The sequence below is a fragment of the Pipistrellus hanaki genome (genome assembly GCF_964339955.1).
Source record: "Pipistrellus hanaki genome assembly, chromosome: 18".
Lineage (NCBI taxonomy): Eukaryota > Metazoa > Chordata > Mammalia > Chiroptera > Vespertilionidae > Pipistrellus > Pipistrellus hanaki.
This window is the reverse complement of record NC_140520.1, coordinates 5,216,151-5,237,529: the sequence shown is the minus strand read 5'-3', so window position 1 is coordinate 5,237,529 and position 21,379 is coordinate 5,216,151. Positions and strand designations below refer to the sequence as shown.

General features: G+C 48.4%; 1 protein-coding gene across 1 annotated transcript; it reads right to left on the bottom strand.

Moving 5' to 3' along the window:
- Nucleotides 1–20,548, bottom strand: AKNAD1 (AKNA domain containing 1). The gene is made up of 12 exons (XM_084866508.1): nt 19,051–20,548; nt 17,992–18,031; nt 17,686–17,831; nt 17,530–17,592; nt 14,538–14,665; nt 11,997–12,183; nt 9,518–9,615; nt 6,599–6,696; nt 4,230–4,553; nt 3,508–3,589; nt 2,795–2,909; nt 1–2,069 (listed from the first exon to the last, which is right to left on the bottom strand). The coding sequence occupies exons 1-12, from the start codon at nt 20,023–20,025 to the stop codon at nt 1,938–1,940; spliced, it is 2,388 nt and encodes a 795-aa protein (XP_084722634.1). The 5' UTR covers nt 20,026–20,548; the 3' UTR covers nt 1–1,937.
- Between the last annotated feature and the right edge of the window lie 831 nt (nt 20,549–21,379).

The window sequence follows — 21,379 nt, the reverse complement described above, 5'->3', positions numbered from 1 at the left end:
TTTGGAGATACAATCACTTGCTTAACAAGCTTGTTTTTCTGGTTTATTCCTGCAGCAGAATTAGAAGAGAGGGCTATCAGCATTGGCACAAAGAGGTTGCGTGAGGAAGGGCCAAAGCCAAAGCTGCAGCATCAGTAAATCTTGCATTATCTCTGTAAATCAGAGCCTGTAGCACTTCCGCAGAAGCCCGAAGGAGGCTGCCCTACTTCTCTCTGTTCCTCGCGTGAGTCATGTTGCGCTGACTGTTCCTAAGGCCCTCGGGCATCAAGGAGATGGGAAATGGCATCTAGAATACGGCTAAGTACGGCTGAGGCTGAGGTGGGTTGTGTTTTTAAATGAAAAATGATTGCAGCAGCAAGCTCCTCTAAAGGGTAATCCGAGGGGTCAGGAAGGTCATTAATGGTGCCGCTTTCTAGCCACAGTTCCATGGGCTTGTAAAAATCGGGTGCCTGTTCGTGTATCGCTTTCTCATGGGGGAGTGGCGCATAGGGAGGGAGACGCCACAGGTTTCATCAGATCCCAAAGAGGTTTGAACCCCAGAAAGGTCAAGAACCAGTGTGTGGCCTAAGAACACTTTAAGCCAGAGAGCTGTGTGATTTTGAACTTGGGGACAGGATGGCGATGCGTGGCACACAGACAGGTTCTCAGGCTGTGCTGAGTTCAGGTCTGTGATGAAGCTAGAAGCCCCTCGGCTCATACATCGTTTAAGCCCCATTTTTTTTCCCTCTTAAAATACGACCAACAGCCCTCACTCTTCCTCTCAGTGCCGCAGCCTAAAGTGAACTTGGCCACAAAGTCAGAGGAGTCTTGAGTCCGGCCTCTGCGCTCTCTCTCCCAAGGCACCCAAACTAATTTCCAAGCCCCAAAGTTAAAAATAACCCGCTCTCCAGCCAGCTGGACAAACAGCAGCTGCTGGTCACCACAGAACCCTCTCCGTGGGAATGATCCAGCTCTCCCCCTGAGCACAGCCCCGGAGCGGGAAGCCTTTTCTTGACTTTGGAGCGAATGGAGGCCTCGGGAAAGAGCGAATGAGTACACCGTTACAATGAATTGTCTTCACTTTTGCCTCAAATTTCATGAACCTAGAGCTAGGACTGTCGTTTTTGTGTATTTCTGACTTCAAGCAATCTTTAACCAAATGATTTATCAGCATTTTGTAAGAACTACAGAAAGTAAATGTGAAGTCCCTCCACTTCCCCGTAGAATCCCGGTTCCACTTCCTAGAGGCCCACTCGGTGTTTCTGTGTGCTTTCCAGTAGTGTGTGTGCCCTTTGAAAACCATACACAGAAGATGACACCTGTGCGTCATTAGGCATCTTGCTTCCCCTGCACGCTATCTTGAAGGTTAGCCCACCTCATTCTTTTCCCTGGCTGCAGAGTGTTAATTGTATGACATCTTCGTTTACGAATGGCCACGCTGGGTGTTTAGTTTAGTTCCAGTTGGGGCTGTGCCCATCCGTGCCACATGGCCATCCTCCCTCACACACCATGGCCTGTTGGGCGAGTCACCTGTGAAGTAAACAGCTAGTGGTGGGATTGCTGCTCGAGGTCAAGTACATGTCGAATTTGTTAGAATTTGCACCAATTTATACTTCCTGTCTCCCCCAGCCTCACTGACATGGGTTTTCCAACTTTTTTTTTTTTTTTTTTTGCCATACTAATAGCTAAAAGTAAGTTTTATTGTTTTGATTTCTCTTACTATGTGTTAGGAATCACAGATTTATTTTAACATAAATACGTGTTGATTTGAGTATAAGAATCAGACGTCCCTTTTTTCTCATTTAAGTACTTTTGTGCTCCTCATTTCTTACGGTTTTTGGTGTTTTCTGTAGAAATTTATCCTTCTAAATTGTGTAATAAGTAAAATACTTTGAGGGGAAGATTAAGTTTTCTTTGCATTTATTTTTTTCTCAAATCCCCAGTCACCTTGCATCAAACTAGTATTTCACTCGATTCCTCCATCTCTGTAGTTTGGCGAGATCTTCTGCAATAGTTCTGATCATTTGATCAGTCGTTTTTTTCAAAATGGTTGCTGTCCTCAGGGCATGGTCCAGAGACGCAGTTAAACCCTGCGGGGGACGAGCGCGCACATGTTAGCCACACGCATTTGCCACTGTCCCTGTTTGAATTTTTTCAGCACACGCTGCCAGGTGGACTTGGTGCTCTTTTTTCCACCCCGTCTGTTTCTGTTCTTTCCACCCGCACTGTTTCTGTTTTTTCCACCAGGTCTGTTTCTGTTTTTGAGAGTTGGTTTCCTCGGAAACCAGTTGGAGATGGAAGGTATTTTTTAGGGCAAGAGACAGAAAAAGGACGGACACGTGACTGATGAGCATGAATCAGAGGGTGAGGTCAGAAACCTGCTGGGCCCTTTCCCTGCTGTCGAGAAAGAGATCTGAGAAAAGGAAAGTTCTGGGGGCCACTGAAGGGGACTTGGGAACATGATCACACGGGTGCAGAGGCCTTGGGAAGTGGCCTGGGATTCGAGTTTCTGATTGGAAAAAAATGGTGGCTCGCAGCTGTAAGCTCATTGTCGGTGGGACAGTCCTGTGAGCGGCCCGGGGGTCCTGTAGCTGAGGCACTGCCCACAGATTCCCTGGGAACCGGTTTAGGAGTAGCACACACCACGTGGCTGCTCAGGCCCTGTGTCTCTGTGTTCGTGCTGAGCACACACCGTGTTTAGCAGAGCAGTTTTGGGTGCTCCATACTGTAATAATTTAGAAACCGTCAATTTTGTGGTCAGCAAGGCCAAACTTACAAGCTGCAAGGATTCTAGAATGTTTTTCTGAGTCCTCACCTCAGATTTTGTTTCTTCGCTTAAGGATTTGCTTCCAGAAACCCTGTCAGAGTGGAAATGGAGTGAGGAGGTAGCCAGGTCTGAAGTGGAGGTCATGGGAGCCATAAGGTTTTTTCTGGAAGGCAAAGGCACATGGATACTCGTGTGAAGCGCCACCCTCGGCTCTGGGGTGCAGGGCGCCCTGTGTGCTGGTGGGGAGGCCGGCACCCTCCATGGCAGCAGCTATCAGTGCCTTGTGGGTGACCACAGCTGAGCTTCAGTAAAAGGCGGTTCCCACATCAGGGCCTTCCCACATCGGAAGCTCACTTAGACTGGAAGGTTCTCTCTCCCCTCTTTTTTCCCTTGCTAGGTCAGTCGTATTTAATCTTTGGAATTGAGCTTCCCTGAACCCCCATATCAGATACTAGCATTTGGAGTGACCCCCTTCTTGGCACTCACACACACAGCCTCTCTTCCCTGCATGAGGGCAGGGACCGAGTCCCCTTTGTCACTGGTCAGCAGCTAGCACGCGCCTGCGGTGGACACTCAGATAACGTGGTGAGTGAACAAATGAGAGACTGACGTCTTAGCCAGGCTTCAGTTCAAATCCCGGCTCTACTACTTAGGATCTAACTGCTCTTGGGGAGGTAACTGGGTGCATTAGGCACATTGTATGCACCCAACCAATGGGTGGCCATTCTTGTCATCACTGCTAATGAGAAAGGGATACTTACTTTCCTGGTGTGGGCTCACGCTCATCTTGAGAGGATTTTGAATTTGCTCTCCGGGAACAGATCCAGTTTGGTTTTGAATAAGCTGGAAAATGTTGGTTCTGATTAAATTCTGAGCGTCAGAAATGATCCCCAAATCGTGGATATGTGGGTATCACTTTCTGAACTTCTCTATTGTGAATGAAACATTTGATAAAAATTTAATAAATAAGAAAATTGGGGAACATAGGAGACAAAGACCTTTGTATCAAGTATTCTGAAGTCAGAGAATTCTGGAAAGAAATTCCATTTTTAAAAGGAATTATTAGCAGACAAGAGACCTGGAGTCTAGGTTCCCTGGGTTAGCTGTGCGACTGGGCATGTGGCTAACTTTTCCGGGCTCAGTGACTTCATCTGAAGGTGGAGGGGTAATATCTTCCACTTGGATTCCTGAAGTGTCCTCCACCCCCACCCCACACACACTTTAGGAGCAAGGGTTCTAAGAGTCAGAAATTAAGCCACTAGGACAATTCTAGAAAACAGAGACTAAACAGAAGATACGTGTATTAAAGTCACTCCTCTTCCTCCTCCTCCGTCCTCCACCTTCCCCTCTTTCTCCTTCCAGGCCTCCGGTCTTACCCCCCGGTCTCCAGGAGCGAGGCGTCGGCCCCCTCTGGAGCAGCAGACAGGAGAGGCAGGAGCAGTGTGGGTTCACAGAGATGGGATCACGGAGGAGGCGTACTTACAAGGTGGAGAATTTTCATTTTCATTTAAAAAACGGAGCTGGACAGAGGCTCTTCCTTCGCTATGATTTGAATAATTCTGTCCCGGGGTGTTGTATCTGTAATGAAATTCTGAAAAGGAAAGATGGAAAATATGACCCACTGCCTGGGAACAACAGCTGCCCCCACTTCTGACCTCTTTGGAGGCTCCCTGGTCACCCTGACCTGTGAGTGGTTGCTTACGGCCGCCTCTGGGGCAGCTGGGAGTCCTAGTGCCGCAGCTCTCACATGGGTTGCTCTGCAGCCCAGCGCCGGGAGCAGAAGAGCCGCTGTGTCCTGTATCGGGACCTGAAGAAACCCAAGTTGCACAAAGGAGGTGAGAGTCTCATTGTAGCTCTACAATGTGGGGTGGGGAGCAGAGCTCTAACTGAGCCAGTCTGCACTAGACACCCCGGTACTTCACTTCCCCTCGGTTACCAAAGGGAGGTGCCAGCCCAGGAGTGACAGTCAGGGTCCCTTCCCAACAGCGGACAGGTGTTCTGATAAGAGCCTCCATTTGCCTAGCACTCGTGGGTGCTTAGTAAAGTCTGCGGAGCAGGTGGGCCTGTGAGAATTTGGTCCTCTGAGTTATCAGACGATCTTGCATTTAGCGTCATTTTTCCAGATTTGCCCCAGTAGATCCACGTTCTCTTCTCAGCCCTGCAGTGGCCAGGAGCTCGTGTTTTGTCACCCAGGCGGTTGGAAAGATGGTTTTCCCCACGTCAGTTCATAAGTCCATGTAGGAACCTGAATCTGCTGTGCCCTTGCCAGTGCCACGCGAGGCCCGTGGTGGGGAGCGTGTGTGTCTGTTTCAGGGTCCTCCTATCTACCCAGCAGTAGATAATGATACACCACCTCTTTGACCCTGGCAAGCCACTTAATTTTTCTGAGCCGCCATTTCCTTATCTCTAAAGGTAATTCCTACCTTACATGGGAGGTGTACAGTTCAATTATATATACTATGTCAACAGTTCTCAAACTTTTGCTTTCATAGCCCTTCTGCACACATAAAATTGAGGGCCCTAGAGTACTTCTGTTGATGTAGTTTGTCCTACCATCTGTCACGATATACACCATTTTCTGTGCCCCTGCACTGGAGAAGAGCTGTCCTTAGCAGTCAGTCAGCTGAAGATGGGTGGGTAGAGAAATATCTATAGATTAAACTAAATAATTTTTGCTTGAATCACTCAGATCTTTCCAGACTGAATGGGTAGTCCCGAGGCTTAAAAAAAAAAAATTGTTTTTAAACTGAAGTATCTAAAAAATATTTTACTTATGGTATCATTTAAAATGACAATAATCCATTTCTTATTAACAGAGCATCTTTTTAACAAAAGCTAACTTTTTGAAAATAAAAGTTAGGAGAAAGGCATATGTTATGTCTTGGGAAGTATCCTGAGTATCTGGGTTAATAGAAGACAGCTGGGTTTCATAGCTGCATCACCGTTGAATCAGTGGCAATATCGGCCTGACACCAATATACCAGGTACAGAGTGGTTAGAAAGGAGGGGACCTCGTGGTCCCTTAAGGGTCTCAGGGACGCCCAGAGGCCTTCAACCACACTTTGAAAAGCTCTGTTATAGCATGTGGTATAGTAAGTGTTCAATCAATGACACCTATATCTATTATCACAAAATGTATCATCTACAGAGAACAAATACCAGTAGAACTACATGTGACAGAACAGTGAGCTGGGGAATAGCTTTTAGCTAACAGGCTGTATGAAGGTAAGCACTCTGAGCGCAATGGCTCCAGTTTGCTCTCTGGCTCCGGTTCCTCGTGTGTAAATGGGGTAGATGAGGCTCGGGGGTGATTGTCACACTCAAGAGCTGCCTGAACAGCCAGGCCCGGCCCTACCTCTTCCCCGCTCATGGCAGAGCTGCCAGAGGATGTATTTCTGCATCCATTCACATTGGGGAAGGCTCCTAGGACTAAAACGATTGAATTCCATGCACTGTGCTCTCTAGGCCTCCTCCCAGCTCTGACTGTGTTTCTCCGACACGTGCATGGACAAGTGGGCAGCAGCTCTCGCGCGGCAGGAAGCTTACAGGTACACACGTGGGTCATGCTGGACAGGATGACACACCCTGAAGCCACCCAGGGACTGAGTCCATGCAGTCCTGCTGTGCCGGCCAGAAATAGGTGTTGGCACGTTCACCTACTTGACTACATCTTTTAAATCATTTAGTTTTTAATTCTTTATATTAAAAAACAAAAACCAAAACCGTGCAACACTGCAGCCTAGGCAATGCTGTTTGGAGTGGCCAGTGGCAAGCTGGCGCCCACCATGAGCCGACCCCACAGAGAGGGACCTTGCAGACTGAGCACCCACAGCCCCAGGCCCCTCCACTTACTGAGAAGTACGTCTGGATGTGGTGCCTTTTCCTGATGGGCAGGGGGAAGCCCTCCACAGCGGGTCCCTCTGTGGCCTTTCTTCTCCAGGTTTTGCTTCCTAAAAAGGCGCATAGACCCAAGGAACCATCAGTAGACCCTGAATAGAGATAGTGAGCGTAGTGGTAATGGTGACACGTTGCATTTCTTAAGTCAGCCTGGCCAGGACAGCAGGGGCATGTCATTCTCCCAGGGGTCCCCCTGCCTGTGAGCTTATCCCAGGAGAAGTGGTACCTTCTCCTGGGGAAGTGCGGTTTAGCCAGATAAGGGCAGAGTTTCCAAACATTGAAAGTGAATCTGTTTGGCCTTAGCCGGTTTGGCTCAGTGGATAGAGCGTCAATCAACAGACTGAAGGGTCTGAGTTCAGTTCCGGTCAAGGACACATGCCCGGGTTGCAGGCTCAACCCCCCAGTAGGGGACCTGCAGGAGGCAGCCGATCCATGATTCTCATATTGATGTTTGTCTCTTTTCCTTTACCTTCATCTCTGAAATCAACAATGTATTTTTCTTAAAAAAAAAAAGGAAATATTAAAAAAAAAAAAGTGAATCTGTTTGTTCCCCAGAGACTAATATCTAATCATCATACATACTATAGAAATGTTAAGTATGGAATTTAATAATTTGGAGTTTTTTTTCATATTCATGTGTCAAAATCAGTCTTGTATGCCACTATGGGTCCCATGGCTTTGACTCTATAAGTGCAAACTGACTGTATCCCAACAGTCCATAAAGGGGATTTTGTCCCAAGTTTATGGGTTGGTCTAGAGAGGCTGGGGAACATTTGAGCTTAATTTTATCTGTACAGGCCACCAGGGGGCATCAGAAAGATGCCCTACACTGGTCATTTACCAGCTGCTCCTCTGACCTGTTGCTTCAGTCTCCCTCCGACACAGAAAGCCTAACTCCTCCAAAGGAATCCCACTAACAGGGCTTAAAGCTCTCACTTAGCCCCTGGGCACAGAAATAGCCCCGGGGGAAGGTGCTCATTCTTTGTGTGGAAGCCCAAGGGATCCTGGACCAAGAGGGTGAGGCAAGGCTGAGAGCGGTTCCCAGGGGCGGGTGCTGCTTGGCCCGTGCTGCATGCAGCTCTCGCTGTGCCTGTGGGGCTGGGGCTGGGAAGCCAAGGCTTTCCCCGGCTCTTGGAAAAACACGCCGTCCTCCTGAGTCACACTTCCTCACACCCCATTTTCCCTTCCACCCCCTCCTCTGGGGCCTTTGAACATCTGCTCTCCGAAGTGGGAAACTTGGATCTCACTCAAGTGAGCTCAGTCCAACGCGACTTTCTTTTTCTGCCTCTTAAGCGTCTCTGTGCGCTGAAATCTTCCTGCCAAATATAACAGCTCAGAGCAGCTCTGCCTGAGAAGATAGTTTTAGTGGCTTACATCCAGTCCCGCCACAGAAACAGCACAAAGGGATAAGCATTTGCATGCAGCATCTATGCCATCTGCCTGGAGCATACACACCACCCTGCACATACCCTGCAAGCGTCCTGTCCGTCAGCGAGCTTTGCAAAGAACCCACACCACCTGCGAGAGCCCTGTGCTCAGTTCATTCCTCCGGGACTATATGGCACTGGCCAAGGTTGCAGCTTGTAAATCATGTCTGTCTCCTTACTCCCCAGCAGTAGGTTCACTCTTAGGACTGATTTTATACTTGGTTGTGCTTTTCTCTCCATCTTGTCTACCATAGAAACGTCTGTTTAGTCTAGAACACTGGTCCTTCTAGGTCTACGCTAGGAATTTGGAAGAGAAACATTTAGTACCTTGAATGCTTGATGAAAATGTTCTTTAAGCATAACAATTTTTTATACTTAATAAAAAAGAAAATTCAGAATCTAGGTTTAATTCAATAAATAGAAACAGTGGCTGGGATGACTCGGGAGGAAGCACAGCAGTGCCCCTTGTGGTTAGAGTCAGAGCTGAGGACAGACGGGGTGGTTTAAAGTCCTGAGCCACACCAGGTGACACCAGTAAATGTCAGCACAAACGCCCTGTGTTTCTCTGGCGGGAGGCGGGGCCCAAACTCAATGGGACACTTGTGTTGAGTGCGGTTCCCGTGGGGGAATGCTCTCTTTCAGGAAACCCCAGGCCACTGGACTCCTCGTCAGCTGCTATCAGTCCATGACGTGCATGTAACAGCGGCTGCCAAACAGCTCTGCCCTCCTTGCTCCCGACCTTCCCCAGGTAAATGAGCCAGGCTTTGGCCCGGTCCATGGAAGCTTCAAATGAATTCCCATGGGCCAACAGCTGCTCCAAGGAGCATTTCCAAAGCGTTACAGCGGTCTGTAGGGTTTTATATCTGTGCACACGATTTTTAACTTTAAGATTTCATGCTGGGTAATGGGAAGCAGTAAGCCCTGAGATGTGGGATAAGGTTTATTTCTGGCGGGACCAGGGAGCAGAGGGGGAACCCAACAGGGAATTTCCCTCACCCCAGGGGAGGGGGGGGGAGCTGGTGGACGGGGTGGGTAACACCATCCCACCTGGCAGTGTCCAGAGGAGCCCTCAGGACAGACCACCCTCCGCGTGCTGTAGCCGAGATTCTCACCCAGGGGCTCATCAGGATCACCCAGGAGATGTCAACAAGAATTCCTCCCAGGCTCCACCCTGGGAAGGATGTCTCAGTAGGTGGGGCTGAGGCGTGGGCATGATTTAAACATCTGCCCGGTGACTTTGATGCTGTCCCCAGAGGAGAACCACAGCCACAGGGACTTGTAACTGGGAGGGAGGCTGGGCTGTGTGCCCAGCCCCGAGGTCTGCGGTTCTGAAGCTGGGCCAGCGGCTCTGGCAGCCGGTCAGCGAGTTGACGCCCACTCTCACTGAAGGCATTATCCCAGGCCCGGCTCCCACCCACCCGGCGGCTTAGCAGCCAGAAGCCCTCACCATTCGAGGACCCGGTGGCAGAGGGCACAGCTCCAGCCGGTTGTCTCTGCACGTTGCTGCCTTCCGGAGGAGGCGGAGGCGGAGGCATGGCTGGGGTCCTGCACCACAAAGCACACAGATGCGGCTGTGACCCAGGAAGTGACTCACCCGCTGGCTGCTCACCCTCACGCACAGCTCCACCCAACAGGCAGCTCAGGCTCGCTGCTCTCCACCGCAGACTGCCCGGCTCTGACTCCTCCCGCCGTGGTCTGTGCTGGAGGCCAGGGCTCAGAGAAAGAACCTTCAACACAACATACTGTCTTCTTCCCTCCCCAAGCAGAGTTTAAATCTCCTGTACAGACAGAGGGTATTCTCCCCTTTTCTTATCCTTTGGTTTCACATTACCCCAAGCTCCACCAGAGGAGGAACAGATGTTAGAAGTTAACTTTAAATCTATCCATCCGGCCATCAGTTAGGAGAGCTCTGAAAGCTTTTCCAAAGAAATGCAATCCACTAAGAATTAAAACAAGGTTTAGGCTATTAACCCCCCCCCCCCAAAAAAAAAAAACAAAAATGTCATAAACTGGCCTGAAAGGGCTGACACCACCCAGCCTGTGTTTCTTATTGTGGTTTTACCCTTTTCAGCGGTGGGGAACCTTTTTTTCTGGATATTTATAACATCATCCGAGGGCCGTGCAAAATTATGAGCTTAAAAATGAGCCTGCTACACCTGGTCAAACATTTAATTAGCTCACCCTAACGCCTTGGCAGGGCCAGACCCAATGGTTTCCGGGGCCTCCTGCGGCCTGCGGGCTGAACGCTCCCCGCCCGCCCCAGGTGAACAGAGGAGAAGCGCCCTCTGCTCGTCGTGATACACAGCACAGGCACCAGCGGCATTGTGCAGAAGGCTCTTTCCGCGGGTGAATGACTTCCTTAGGAAACGTCTGGGTCAAAGGCTACGCACATGTTTGTGTGATGACAGGAACTGCCAAATGGCTTTCCACAACAGCCACCAACAATGTGGGCCACTCGGCGGCCACACCTTCCTCTGCATCAGGAATGATGGGTTGGAAATGCTTTTGTTAATTTAACAAGGGGGTGGCGCCTTGCGTTCATGAGCATTTCCTCTGCTATTAAAAGAGATAAGCGTTTCCCAGGTGCTTGCTCGTTAGTTGTATTTCCTACATGCGGCTTTTTAGTTCACATCTGTTGCCCATTGATTTGGGGGAAGGGTTCAGTGTTTTCTCATGACTAAAACTAAAGCATTTGTGGACTGCTCCTGTGCCAGGTGCTTTGCCCGTGGCCTCCTTATTCCTTCCACCATCCTGGGCCATTGTTTCCATTTTAATGACTAGTAACCTCGAGCTCAGAGAATTTAAGCAACTGACCAGGTCACCCAGAGTAACAGGTAACACACAGGGCTGGGACTTGCCCCTTCCCCGTATGCTGTGTCCTGCTCTAAGAGCACTTTGTATGCTAAAAATCTCCATACTGAACTTTGTCTGCCCTTAATATTTTCCCAGTATGCTGTGTCCTGCTCTAAGAGCACTTTGTATGCTAAAAATCTCCATACTGAACTTTGTCTGCCCTTAATATTTTCCCAGTTGTCTGGCCTAACTCTGAAGCTGGGCCTTAAAATGAATGAGGTTTTGCCAGGAAGCTAGGCGTTTTGAGGATGTGAACATACTTCGTTGGAAAAGCTAACATGTATAGAAGGTGGGGCAAACAGTTTACAAAGTTCCTTCGGAAATTAAAACAATTAAAAAATACATAATAATACAAGAAAAAGATCTGTGTTTCACGTACTCAAAACTGCAAACTACTTTTGCCCACCACTGTGTATAATGCTCAACATGTTGTCCTTGACTCTGACAAAAACCTATTCAACTTTTGAATGTCAGCTGCAGGCTGTAACTTCACGTACCGACTGAAACCAAAGAATCAAATTAAGGCAATTATCCAGATAATTCAGTTTCTCCGGATTTAGTCTGAAATGGTCTAATAGTTGAGGCTACAAAAAACAAAAAGTGTAGAAAGACAGCGGTGATGGACTGGAATTCCTAATATTGCATCTTTGGACAATCCAAAAGAATTTAGCTGAGAGAAAGAAAATGCAGATGTGGACTCATGGAAATGGTTCTTGCACTGAGAGTGTGATTGTCATTTAGAAGAGCGAGTACAAAACCATTAAGAAGAAAAATTATTTCTTCCAGGCACAATCCCCAGAAATGTTACTATCTGTTCGGAAGAAACAGCTCTTCAGCGGCTCATTGGTTTCAACTGCATTGCTGCAGCCTAAACCAATAAGAGATTTTAAAAACGAACACGTGAAATAGCTTCTAGTTTTTGCAAGCTGGATCCATTGAAAATAATGTGATTCCTGGAAGTTAAATTTTCATGAAATAAAAAGTAGAATTGTGTAATTCCATGAATGGGAGTTCTATAAGTGCACAGGAACCGTGTTTCCTGGCATGGAATTGGGCGGTAGGCTATGCATTACCTCATCTGAGGGTGGAGAGGAGGCGGAGGGCAGGTCACCCGGGAGGGTTGGCGAACTCTCGGGAAGAGAGCCAGCTGAGGTGTGTTTGCCTTCGTCTGCCTTCCCTTCAGCGTCTCCAAGTAGAGTCTCCAACCTGGAGACTTCACCTTCCGCTTTTCTAAATAAACAGAAGACATCGCATAGGGTATGCAGTCAACATTCTAACTAGCAACAGCAGGTCTTGAACATGGCATTGATCTGTGTTAGTACGTGGTCTGTCCTCAGAAAGGACCCACAATGGACAACCGCCCTGACAGGCATCCTGTTTCCGTTTCACTCGAAAGGCCTGGGCTCTGATCCCTATTTTGCTATCCATCGGCTGTGAGTCCTCAGGCAAATCACTTAATCTTTCGGTGCTTCTAATGTCTCAATTTTAACAACAACAACAAAATAAATGTGTCAAATCTACATGAAGAAAACAAGCTCCTGGACCAAAATACTCATTGCAAAGGTTTTAACTCCTCCCAAACTAATCTGTAAATTCAACACGATCCTGAACAAAATTCTAATGGAATTTTTATTAAGGACATCTGGTGCGCTGGTAATAAAGGTGGGGTTTTTTTTTTGTGTGTGTTGTTTTTTTTTTTTCGGGGGGGGGGGAGCGTTTTTATTCTTTTTTTTTTTTTTTTAATAAACCTTTATTGTTCCTATTATTACAAAAGTTCCTCATTTTTCCCCTCCACCAGTTCCCACCCCACCCTCTGCCCTTTTCCCACCCCCCATTGTCCTCATCCATAGGTGCACAATTTATGTTCAGTCTCTTCCCGCACCCCCCACTCCTCTTTTCCCTGAGAATCATCAGTCCACTCCCCTTCCATACCTCTGATTCTATTATATTCAACAGTTACTATTGTTCATCGGGTTTTTTAATTCCCTTGTTTTGTGTGTGTGTGTGTGTGTGTGTGTGTGTGAAAAATTCAGACAACTTCCAGACAACATTCTAACAAACCAGATGCATGAAATCCATAGTTATTTTTGCATCTTACCTTTTCAAGGCAATAATAATGTTATCGTAAGAGTGCAACTGTTAACTTCAACAAGCGATTAGCCAGTGAATCTGCAGAATTCTTTCCCCTGCAGAAAAAGCTATCTGCAATTGCCTTTGGTCTCGGGGCTTAGAAGGTTCTCGGCATACCAGCCCCTCCAGGGTTGCATGGGGTTCTGCTCATTGGCAGGTTATGGCCATGTGAGAGCAGGACCAGCCTGGCACCGAGCAGATTCGTTTACTGAGCTGCTCCTGTGTGCGGGATATAGTTGCGGTTGGAACTCTGTTGGCTTATGCCGAGGGCCAGGCGGTGTGGGTGGAACTGGGATATAAATAAGGCCTGGATTGCATACCTCTGGTCTTCGTGTGCACAGAGGCCTGTCTTTAAACCTCTGCCAACAAGTGGAATTCCTTGGAAAATAAATATCCTTACTCTTTTCACTCTTAAATAAATAGAGAAGGCATATGGAGATCTTTTTGTTTGTTTATTTTGAAGGAAAAAAAAGGCTTTTGGGGGAAAATCAATATTAAAACCCCATCCTTGCAGTCTAATTAGTTGGTATCAAAATAACAGTAGACAGAGGTTCTATTCATTTTGGAAAAGTAAAATTGTCCTCTGGGGAAAAAGCCTCAGGATGCAAGTGCGAAAATACAAACCATTAAACTATTTCGACATCAGGAACGATTTGTGTTAAAATGCTATGAATAGAAAGAGCTGACCTGACGAATATTAAGTCCACTGAATGGATTCTTTTAATTCATAGCAGGAAATTACGTGGAAACAGTCCCGGCCTTGATTCCTGGAACACATCTTAAAGCTGTTTGGATTGGAAGGAGGATTGTGGTGCCATAGAAATGGCCAGTCGGAAACTTCAGTGTAAGTATGCACCCAAGGTTCTGATGTGGATTTGCTCAGGAATCACTTAAGTTTTAACATTTTCCCTCTATCAGGATTTGTGGGTCCCTTACCCCAACATTAACTAACCTGACAACGATCCTCTCCTGCCCACTGCCCCTTTGCAATGGTCTGCGGATGAGAAAGAAAAGGAGGAAGAGGGAGTGGGGCAGGGGTGGGAGCGGGAGGAAGAGAGACAGAAGAGAAGAACCAGGAGGGAGAAATAAAGGCGGGGGCGAGGGGGGGGTGAGGGAGAGGACGGAGGAGCATGGAGAGGTGGAGGACCTCTGGGTTAGACTGGGAGCCCTTCCACTGTGCTCTTGTGCTCTTCTGGGTCTCAGCACCGATTATAACGACGTCACATGAAATGCAAGATGGTGACACATTCTGGACACGCCATCTGGTCATCCCCTAGCACGGACCTTCCACGTAGCAGGAATTCCCCTTCGTCCTGCGCATGCGGTGACACCTACTCATTGGTGGCAGGGGCTTTACTGGCCCTAGACCTTTCGGGGCTTTTCGGGGCTCCCGGGCACTGAACCAGCAGCCACAGCCGAGTCCCACCTGAAGGAGATCTCTTCTCGAACCCCCATCCCCCCACCTCTCACAGTTTAAACCTGACCTTTTGGGGTCAGAATCACTGACAGCTGGGGGTTTAGGCTGGCGGACTTGCTGCTCCAAAGCCAGCTGCTCCTCAGCCCCAAACTCCTGCTTCAGCAGTTCCAGGTGCGCCTGCAGCTTCTCCAGCTCCTGTGGCAGAGAAGGCCCTGGCATCATTCACATGTACCCCTGCGTGTGGAGCTGTTCCCCAAAACCCATGAGGGTGTGCCCTACAGCAGTGCCCAGCGGGGCCGTCCTCCTTCTCCCTGCCGTTGTTCTGTCCTGGAGTCTGACAAGTAAAATTCAGACAGGGGCCGTCTCCACAGTCACCCTCACTCCCAGCACCACGCCGCAAAGCTCGGTGGTTCTGATGTCTCTCCCAGAACCCACGCAGGGCCTCTCCGCGGGGCGTCAGGAACCCTGCATGTTTGCAGAATGATTTTTAGCTTCTAGAACACGTTCCATTCCTTTTCTTACTTAATTTGCTCATCAGTATTGTAGATGTTGCAAAGTAGATTACCCCGGTTTTATAGAGAAGGAAATCGGAGCTCTAGGGCGTACGTCTGATGCCACATAGACCTTATAAGGGAACTGAGCTTAGAGGATCTGGCTTTGAAATGGAGCCAGCCAAGGTCCCTCAGGACCTCCGGGTTGGCAAACCCAAGGCTCATCATGCATTCCTTCCTTCCTTCCTTGAACATTTGAGGGTGTGGGTGTGGCTCACTCCCTGCTTCCTAACTCCGTCTTTTCTCCTGGCCTCTGCAGCTCTGCCCTTTCCACGTCTGCCTTGAACTTTAGAGCCACTCCTCATAGGTCTCCTTGGGGACCTCGCTTCTTTCTCCTGCCCTGGATTGCTGTTTCCCATGATTCTAACGTTGGATTCACTGCTTACTGTGTCTTTGCCTATACCCCATACCTTCAAGCCACAACTATACTCACATGTACATTTCTGGCCCAAGCAAGCCCTCATGTGGTTCATATCCATCGCTCTAATTGCCTCCTGGACCTCTCCAATTGGAAGTCCTACAGGGAGCTCACAATGTCACAAACGGAACTGGCCTCCTGCCTGCCTCCCACACCCATTCTGAACTGGATCCTCCACTTTTATTCCTGACCTTGATTGTCCAAGCTACAAATCTGAAAGTCATCCAAGCCTCTTCCCTTCCTTTACTCACCCCTTTCAATCTGCCCCCACTTCGTTAAACCCTTAGATTTTTAAATATATATATATATATTTTTATTGAATTTAGAGAGGAAGGAAGAAAGGAGAGAGAAATAGAAACATCAATGATGAGAAAGAATCATTGATGGGCTGCCTCCTGCACGCCCTGTACTGGGGATCAAGCCTGCAACCTAGGCATGTGTTCCCTGGATATGGCTTCCTAGCCAGTCTCTGTCCCTGCAGTCTTGCCCCCCTGGTGTTCACTTTTACTTGATTTTAAGCCCCCCAGGCTGCCCATCACTCAACCTCCGGGTGAAATCTGAGCTCCTCAGTGTGGTTTAAAGGGCTTTCATGAAGTAGCTGTTGTCTGCCTTTCTAGTCTGGTCCATTCCTCTCTTCGCCACATGTATCCTGGGCTCCATGCAGTTCCTCACTCGCTCAGCACTTTTCTTCCCTGGGCCACTGCACCTGCTGGCTCCTTTTCCAGGACCACCCCTTGCTCCTTATCCTGCCAAGCTTACCTAGATTCCTCCTACAATACCAGGCTCAGAAGTCACTCCTAGGAAGCCCTCTGAAGTGCCTTGCTCTGACTGACAAAGCGGAGCCTCCTCTCGGCCGCCCTTAGCATCACCTGTAACCTTTCTCAGGCTGCAAGTCACTTGTCTGTTTACCAACCTGTGTTCCTAGGAGACTCTCCGCCGCTAGAAAAATAAATAGTTTCACCATCTCCAAATCCCTGGTAGAGAGTCTGAGACGTGGGAAGCACCCAATAAGTGTTTGTTGATTGTATGAATGAGTTATTTAATTAGTACGATGAATGAATGAATAAGGAACCATCCCTTAAGGTTCGGATCCTCCTGGTTTTTGTGCCGTCTGGGCTCGGAAGCACAGCCTGCCTGAGCTTTGCTTGTGCCTTTACCTCAGGACTCGTGACCATGTCTTGCGGTTGACCCAGTGGCCTAGACTACATCTTCCACTTTGCACATTTCTGGCTCTCACAATCTCAGCTTTCTGCCCCACTGCCAGGCTCTACCCCCACTTCCCATGACCCATGACCGGGGCACTGATGAGCAAGGCTGTGGTGGTTACAACATACATGAGGGACTTGATTAACTACAACCAGCAAGGATGTGGAACCCCAAGATTTTGATCTGAAGGCACAGCTTCAGGATCAATGTTAAGTGTTTGAAGTGTTCTATATTGAGCTGCCAGATCCTGGAAATTCTTATAACCGTTATCTCCTGGGGCCCGTCGACTCCGGATGGGCTCCGTGACCCTTTAGAACAGCTGGTGCGCTAATCTCTTGGACCTGCCCTGGTCCCAGATTTATGATGGGGCAACCGGTGAAGAAAAACAGCAAGCAGCCCTACGTCATAGATCCCCTGAGAAAGAGAGAGGCCTAAGCACATAGAGAAATTCTAAGCTCTTTTAGTTCCTGTAACACAAAGCCCCAGACCTCAAATACTCCGAGAGACCTGAGCCTCAGCACTTTGGGAAGGAGAGTGGGGGGATGGGAAGATGGGTGAAGGGAACAGAGGAAATCTCATAAATGAAACATAAAAATTCTGTACAAGTTTCCATATAACAAGCTTGAAATATGTTATGAAGGACCTTAATTCAATTTGATTTAGCATTCTAGAGAGATATCCATGTCTGACCAAGGCCAGGCCTCTGGGGGCAGTTTGGCTATGGACACAAGATTGCTGCCCTTAACCAACCCCCCCACCCCCCCACCTCCCCCACCCCCCACAAAACTTCCACCCAAACACCTCCACTGCCCCCTGCAGAGAAGGCCCAGCGCTGGGAGGCCTTGCACTTTCCCGGGTCAGATTCCCCAGGAAGGACTTATTACCAGCCTCTCATCTTTCTCGTGGCCAGGAGAGTCCTGTGCTAGGCTTCTGGAAAATTCTTGCACCTGCAGTGAAAAAAAATGCAATATTTCACGAGTGGCATGGTATCTTATATTTGAATTTGGTCACATCTACTTCATAATCTTTAAAGGTGTTACTTTAGTCTTCAGCTGATCAGTCTGTTCTCTCAGCCTCTGGCACATCTCTCTCCCTTGGGATATCTTGAGGAATATGGAAGAGGTCGAGGAAGGGTCTTTCTGAGAGGCCGGTGACAGCTTCCAGAGGCGGGTCTCAGATTCTGTTCCTACAGAAGAGAGAATAAGCTGGGCTACCGTTCATCTCCAGTTCACCGCAGATTTATTAAGTCCTGAAAATGGACATCAGTGGCCATCACCACCATTTGCTATTTAGAATTTCTCCTAAATGTGGATCTGAATGAAAGAGATTGAAAAACGCTCGCGTACCTGTGAGCTGTTCTTGGTGGCTGTGTGTTGCAGGCTGCACCTGCATAATTAAAGGATAAGAAAGTGTTACTGCTGATAGTGATCAAGGACGCCATTATTCAGAATGGCTGATGGTTCTGGTCCTCCAGGCAGCCCTGTTGCATCAAGGCTGAGTCACCTCTGACACTGATCTGTGGGTGGCCCAGGGCCATTACTTATCACTGTAACCCTCAAGTTCTCCCGAAAATGGGGACAGTAATAGAACCTATTCCTGGGGTCCTTATGAGGAGTAAATGTTAAGTACTTAGACTCAGGCACCTGGTGAGCACCGAGTACATGTTAGCTGTTAACACTACCATGTTTGAGGCTATTATATGGAACACGCAAACATTTCTCCTAAGACTAGACCATAAGCCCCATGAGGCCTTCTCACCAGGTCTGTTGCTCTCACTAAGGCTGGACAGGAGTTTACATTCCAGCGTGATTCACCTTGAGGGGCTGCCCATCGCTCACAGCACAGGGAGCTCAGAAACAGGCCAGTGCAGGAGCTAAATGGTGTGGTCACTCCAGACCGAGTGTTAGGGATTTCTCCGCCACACGATGGGTATGGAACCTATAGAGTCCAGTTCTCCAACCTGAAAGGACTAGAGAAGCCCAGCCAGCGTGGCTCAGTGGTTGAATGTTGACCTATGAACCAAGAGGTCATGGTTCAATTCCAGGTCAGGACACATGCCTGGGTTGCAGGCTCGATCCCCAGACAGGGGTGTGCAGGAGGCAGCCAATCAAAGATCCTCTCTCATCATTGATGTTTCTCTCTCTCTCCCTCTCCCTTCTCTGAGATCAATGAAAACATATTTTTTTAAAAAGATGGGGGAACTCAAATTCCAAGTGGGAGAACTTGGATTTGATTCTATGATGTGTTATTGTTATTCCAGCCCCTGATTCTTGTCATGAGGCTCTCACTGGGCTTCTGAGAGGTCCCAGAACTCGCTCGGAACTGGAACAAGAGCCTCAGAACTGGACCAGGTGTCAGTCACCTTCCAGAGACTTGCTCTGGCTCAGAGGAGCGGCTTCTCCTACCTCTGTCTGCTGTGAGGGGTCCCCAGTCTTCCTTTCCTGCTCTTCCTTCTCAGCACGGTCTGGCCTAGCCGTACCTTCTGGAATTTCTTGCCCAAGAGCTAATCCAGCTCTCAGTTCCGGAGAAAAGCTGGCTTGTCTGTCTGTTGGAAGTGGTTTACCAATCGTATTATTTTTAGGGATTTTCACTTTGGGAGCAACACTATAGTGATCAGACAACCGGTAACAGACTTGGCCATATTTGAACCCAGGGCCTGATCTTGTGTTTTCCATCTGCAGTTTCTGCTCTTGGCAGCCTTTCTGTTTATTGCTTGGACCCTTGGATTTAGTTAGAAAAGCGGAATTTTGTGCAAGGCTGCCGTCTCCAGCACTCACTGGCTCTTCTCTCTCAGCGGTGTTTCCAGCTGTCATGGTCAGGCAACAGCTGGGCTCACTGCCCGTGTCGTCCTCCTTCCGGGAGTCGAGCTCGTCAGTGAATTCTGGGGTCGGTTCTTTTGGCCAAAAACTGTTAACATAACGCAAGATGATACTTTTAACAGTGGCTTCGTCAAAACTGTCCGATTTGGAGACCTCAGGGGGAGTTTCCCAAGGACTGCCTTGGCTTTTTAAGAGCTCCTCTTTGGAAAGATGACGCTGTACAATATCAGAAAGGGCTGACTTTGAGCGGTCCCCTTTCTTCGCTGGGACGTGAAGAGCATGGGGGCAGCATTGCTCCTCGTCAGAGCTTTCCTTGGCAGTGCGTTCAGTCATTTTACCCAGAGCCCAGACCGCGCCTGCCTTTCTGCACGTCCCTCCATGTGCGGTCCTCTCTGGAGGGTCCTCTGCTGTCGGAATCTCTTGACCCGAGACACCCAGGATGTTGTTTTCCGAGGAGAAATAGTGATGGGCGTGCAGCTTAGTTTGGGAGAAAGCCCCATCGGCAGGGAAGTCCTCCCGTTGTCTCGAAGCCTTCCTCCCTGAGAAACCAGCCTTGTCCATGGGCAGCCGGCCTTTGTCCTTGTGCCCGTCCTTGATGTTCTCAGTTACGCCAGCACTGCTCCTGGTTTTCAGTGACCGTCTTCATTGTCTGTCCTGTTCGGTGCAAAAGGAGAAGAGCCTGGCTGTTAAATATATTAGAATAATGTGTGGAAGTGGGCTGTCCCGGGGTCTGAGCTGTATGCAGGACAGACACTTAGAGCAACTCAGTGATAATGGTGAAGGCAGAAAGCTCAGCAGGTGCTAAGCCATCCTAAATGCTGCATTAATATAATCAGTGGTCTATACACAAGAGAAAAGGGGTGATGGGAGTGGTGGTAAACATTTTATTCATTAAATCTGGCTAATGGCCAAAACCGGTTTGGTTCAGTGGTAGAGCGTCAGCCTGCGGACTGAAGGGTCCCAGGTTCGATTCCAGTCAAGGGCATGTATATCGGTTGCGGGCACATCCCCGGTGTGCAAGAGGCGGCTGGTCGATGACTCTCTCTTATCACCGTTCCTAGCTCTCTCTTTCCCTTCCTCTCTGTAAAAACTCAATAAAATATATATATTTTTAAATCTGGCTAATGACCACTTATTTACCAATCTGTCTTAGTCCACACATCACTGACGGGGCCTCTCAGCTGTATAACATTAAACTTGTTTGCTCGGCTAACATACGACCTCCCACCTCTCTGTCCTGGTTTTGAATGGATGCCCAGTGCAGAAGGCAGGTACTCTTCACCCCTGGCGGTAGTTAAAGGACAAAGGAAGAAGTGGCATGCAAGAGACGGTCTCTGTAAGAGCCTTGGAACTATTTTTAAAATCTACTTGTAAATGAATATATTGTTTGATTGTGAAAACTATCACTAACTAATTTGAATTCATTATCTAAGACATCCAAATGGCCAACAGGTACATACAAAGATGCTGGACATCACTAACCACCAGGGAAATGCAAATCAAAACCATGCTGAGATATCGCCTCACACCTGTGGGATGGATGTCATGGAGAAGAGGTAACAAGCGCTGGTGAATGTGGAGGAAAGAGACCTTTGTGCCCTGTTGGTGGGAATGGAAGTTGGTTCAGCCACTGTGGAAAACAGTAAGAAGGGTCCTCACAGAATTAAAAATGTGTCTACCTTGTCACCCAGCAATTCCACTTCGGGGTGTGTTCCCAAAGGAAAGGAAATTAGGATCTCACACGATATCTGCACCCCATGTTTATTCACATTACTCACAGTAGCCAAGAGATGGAAGAAACCTAAGTGCCCATCGACGGATGAATGGATAAAAAAGATGTGGCATGTTACAATGAAATATTATTAAGACAGGAGAAAGGACATCCTGACTTTGAGCACATTAAGCTACATGAAAG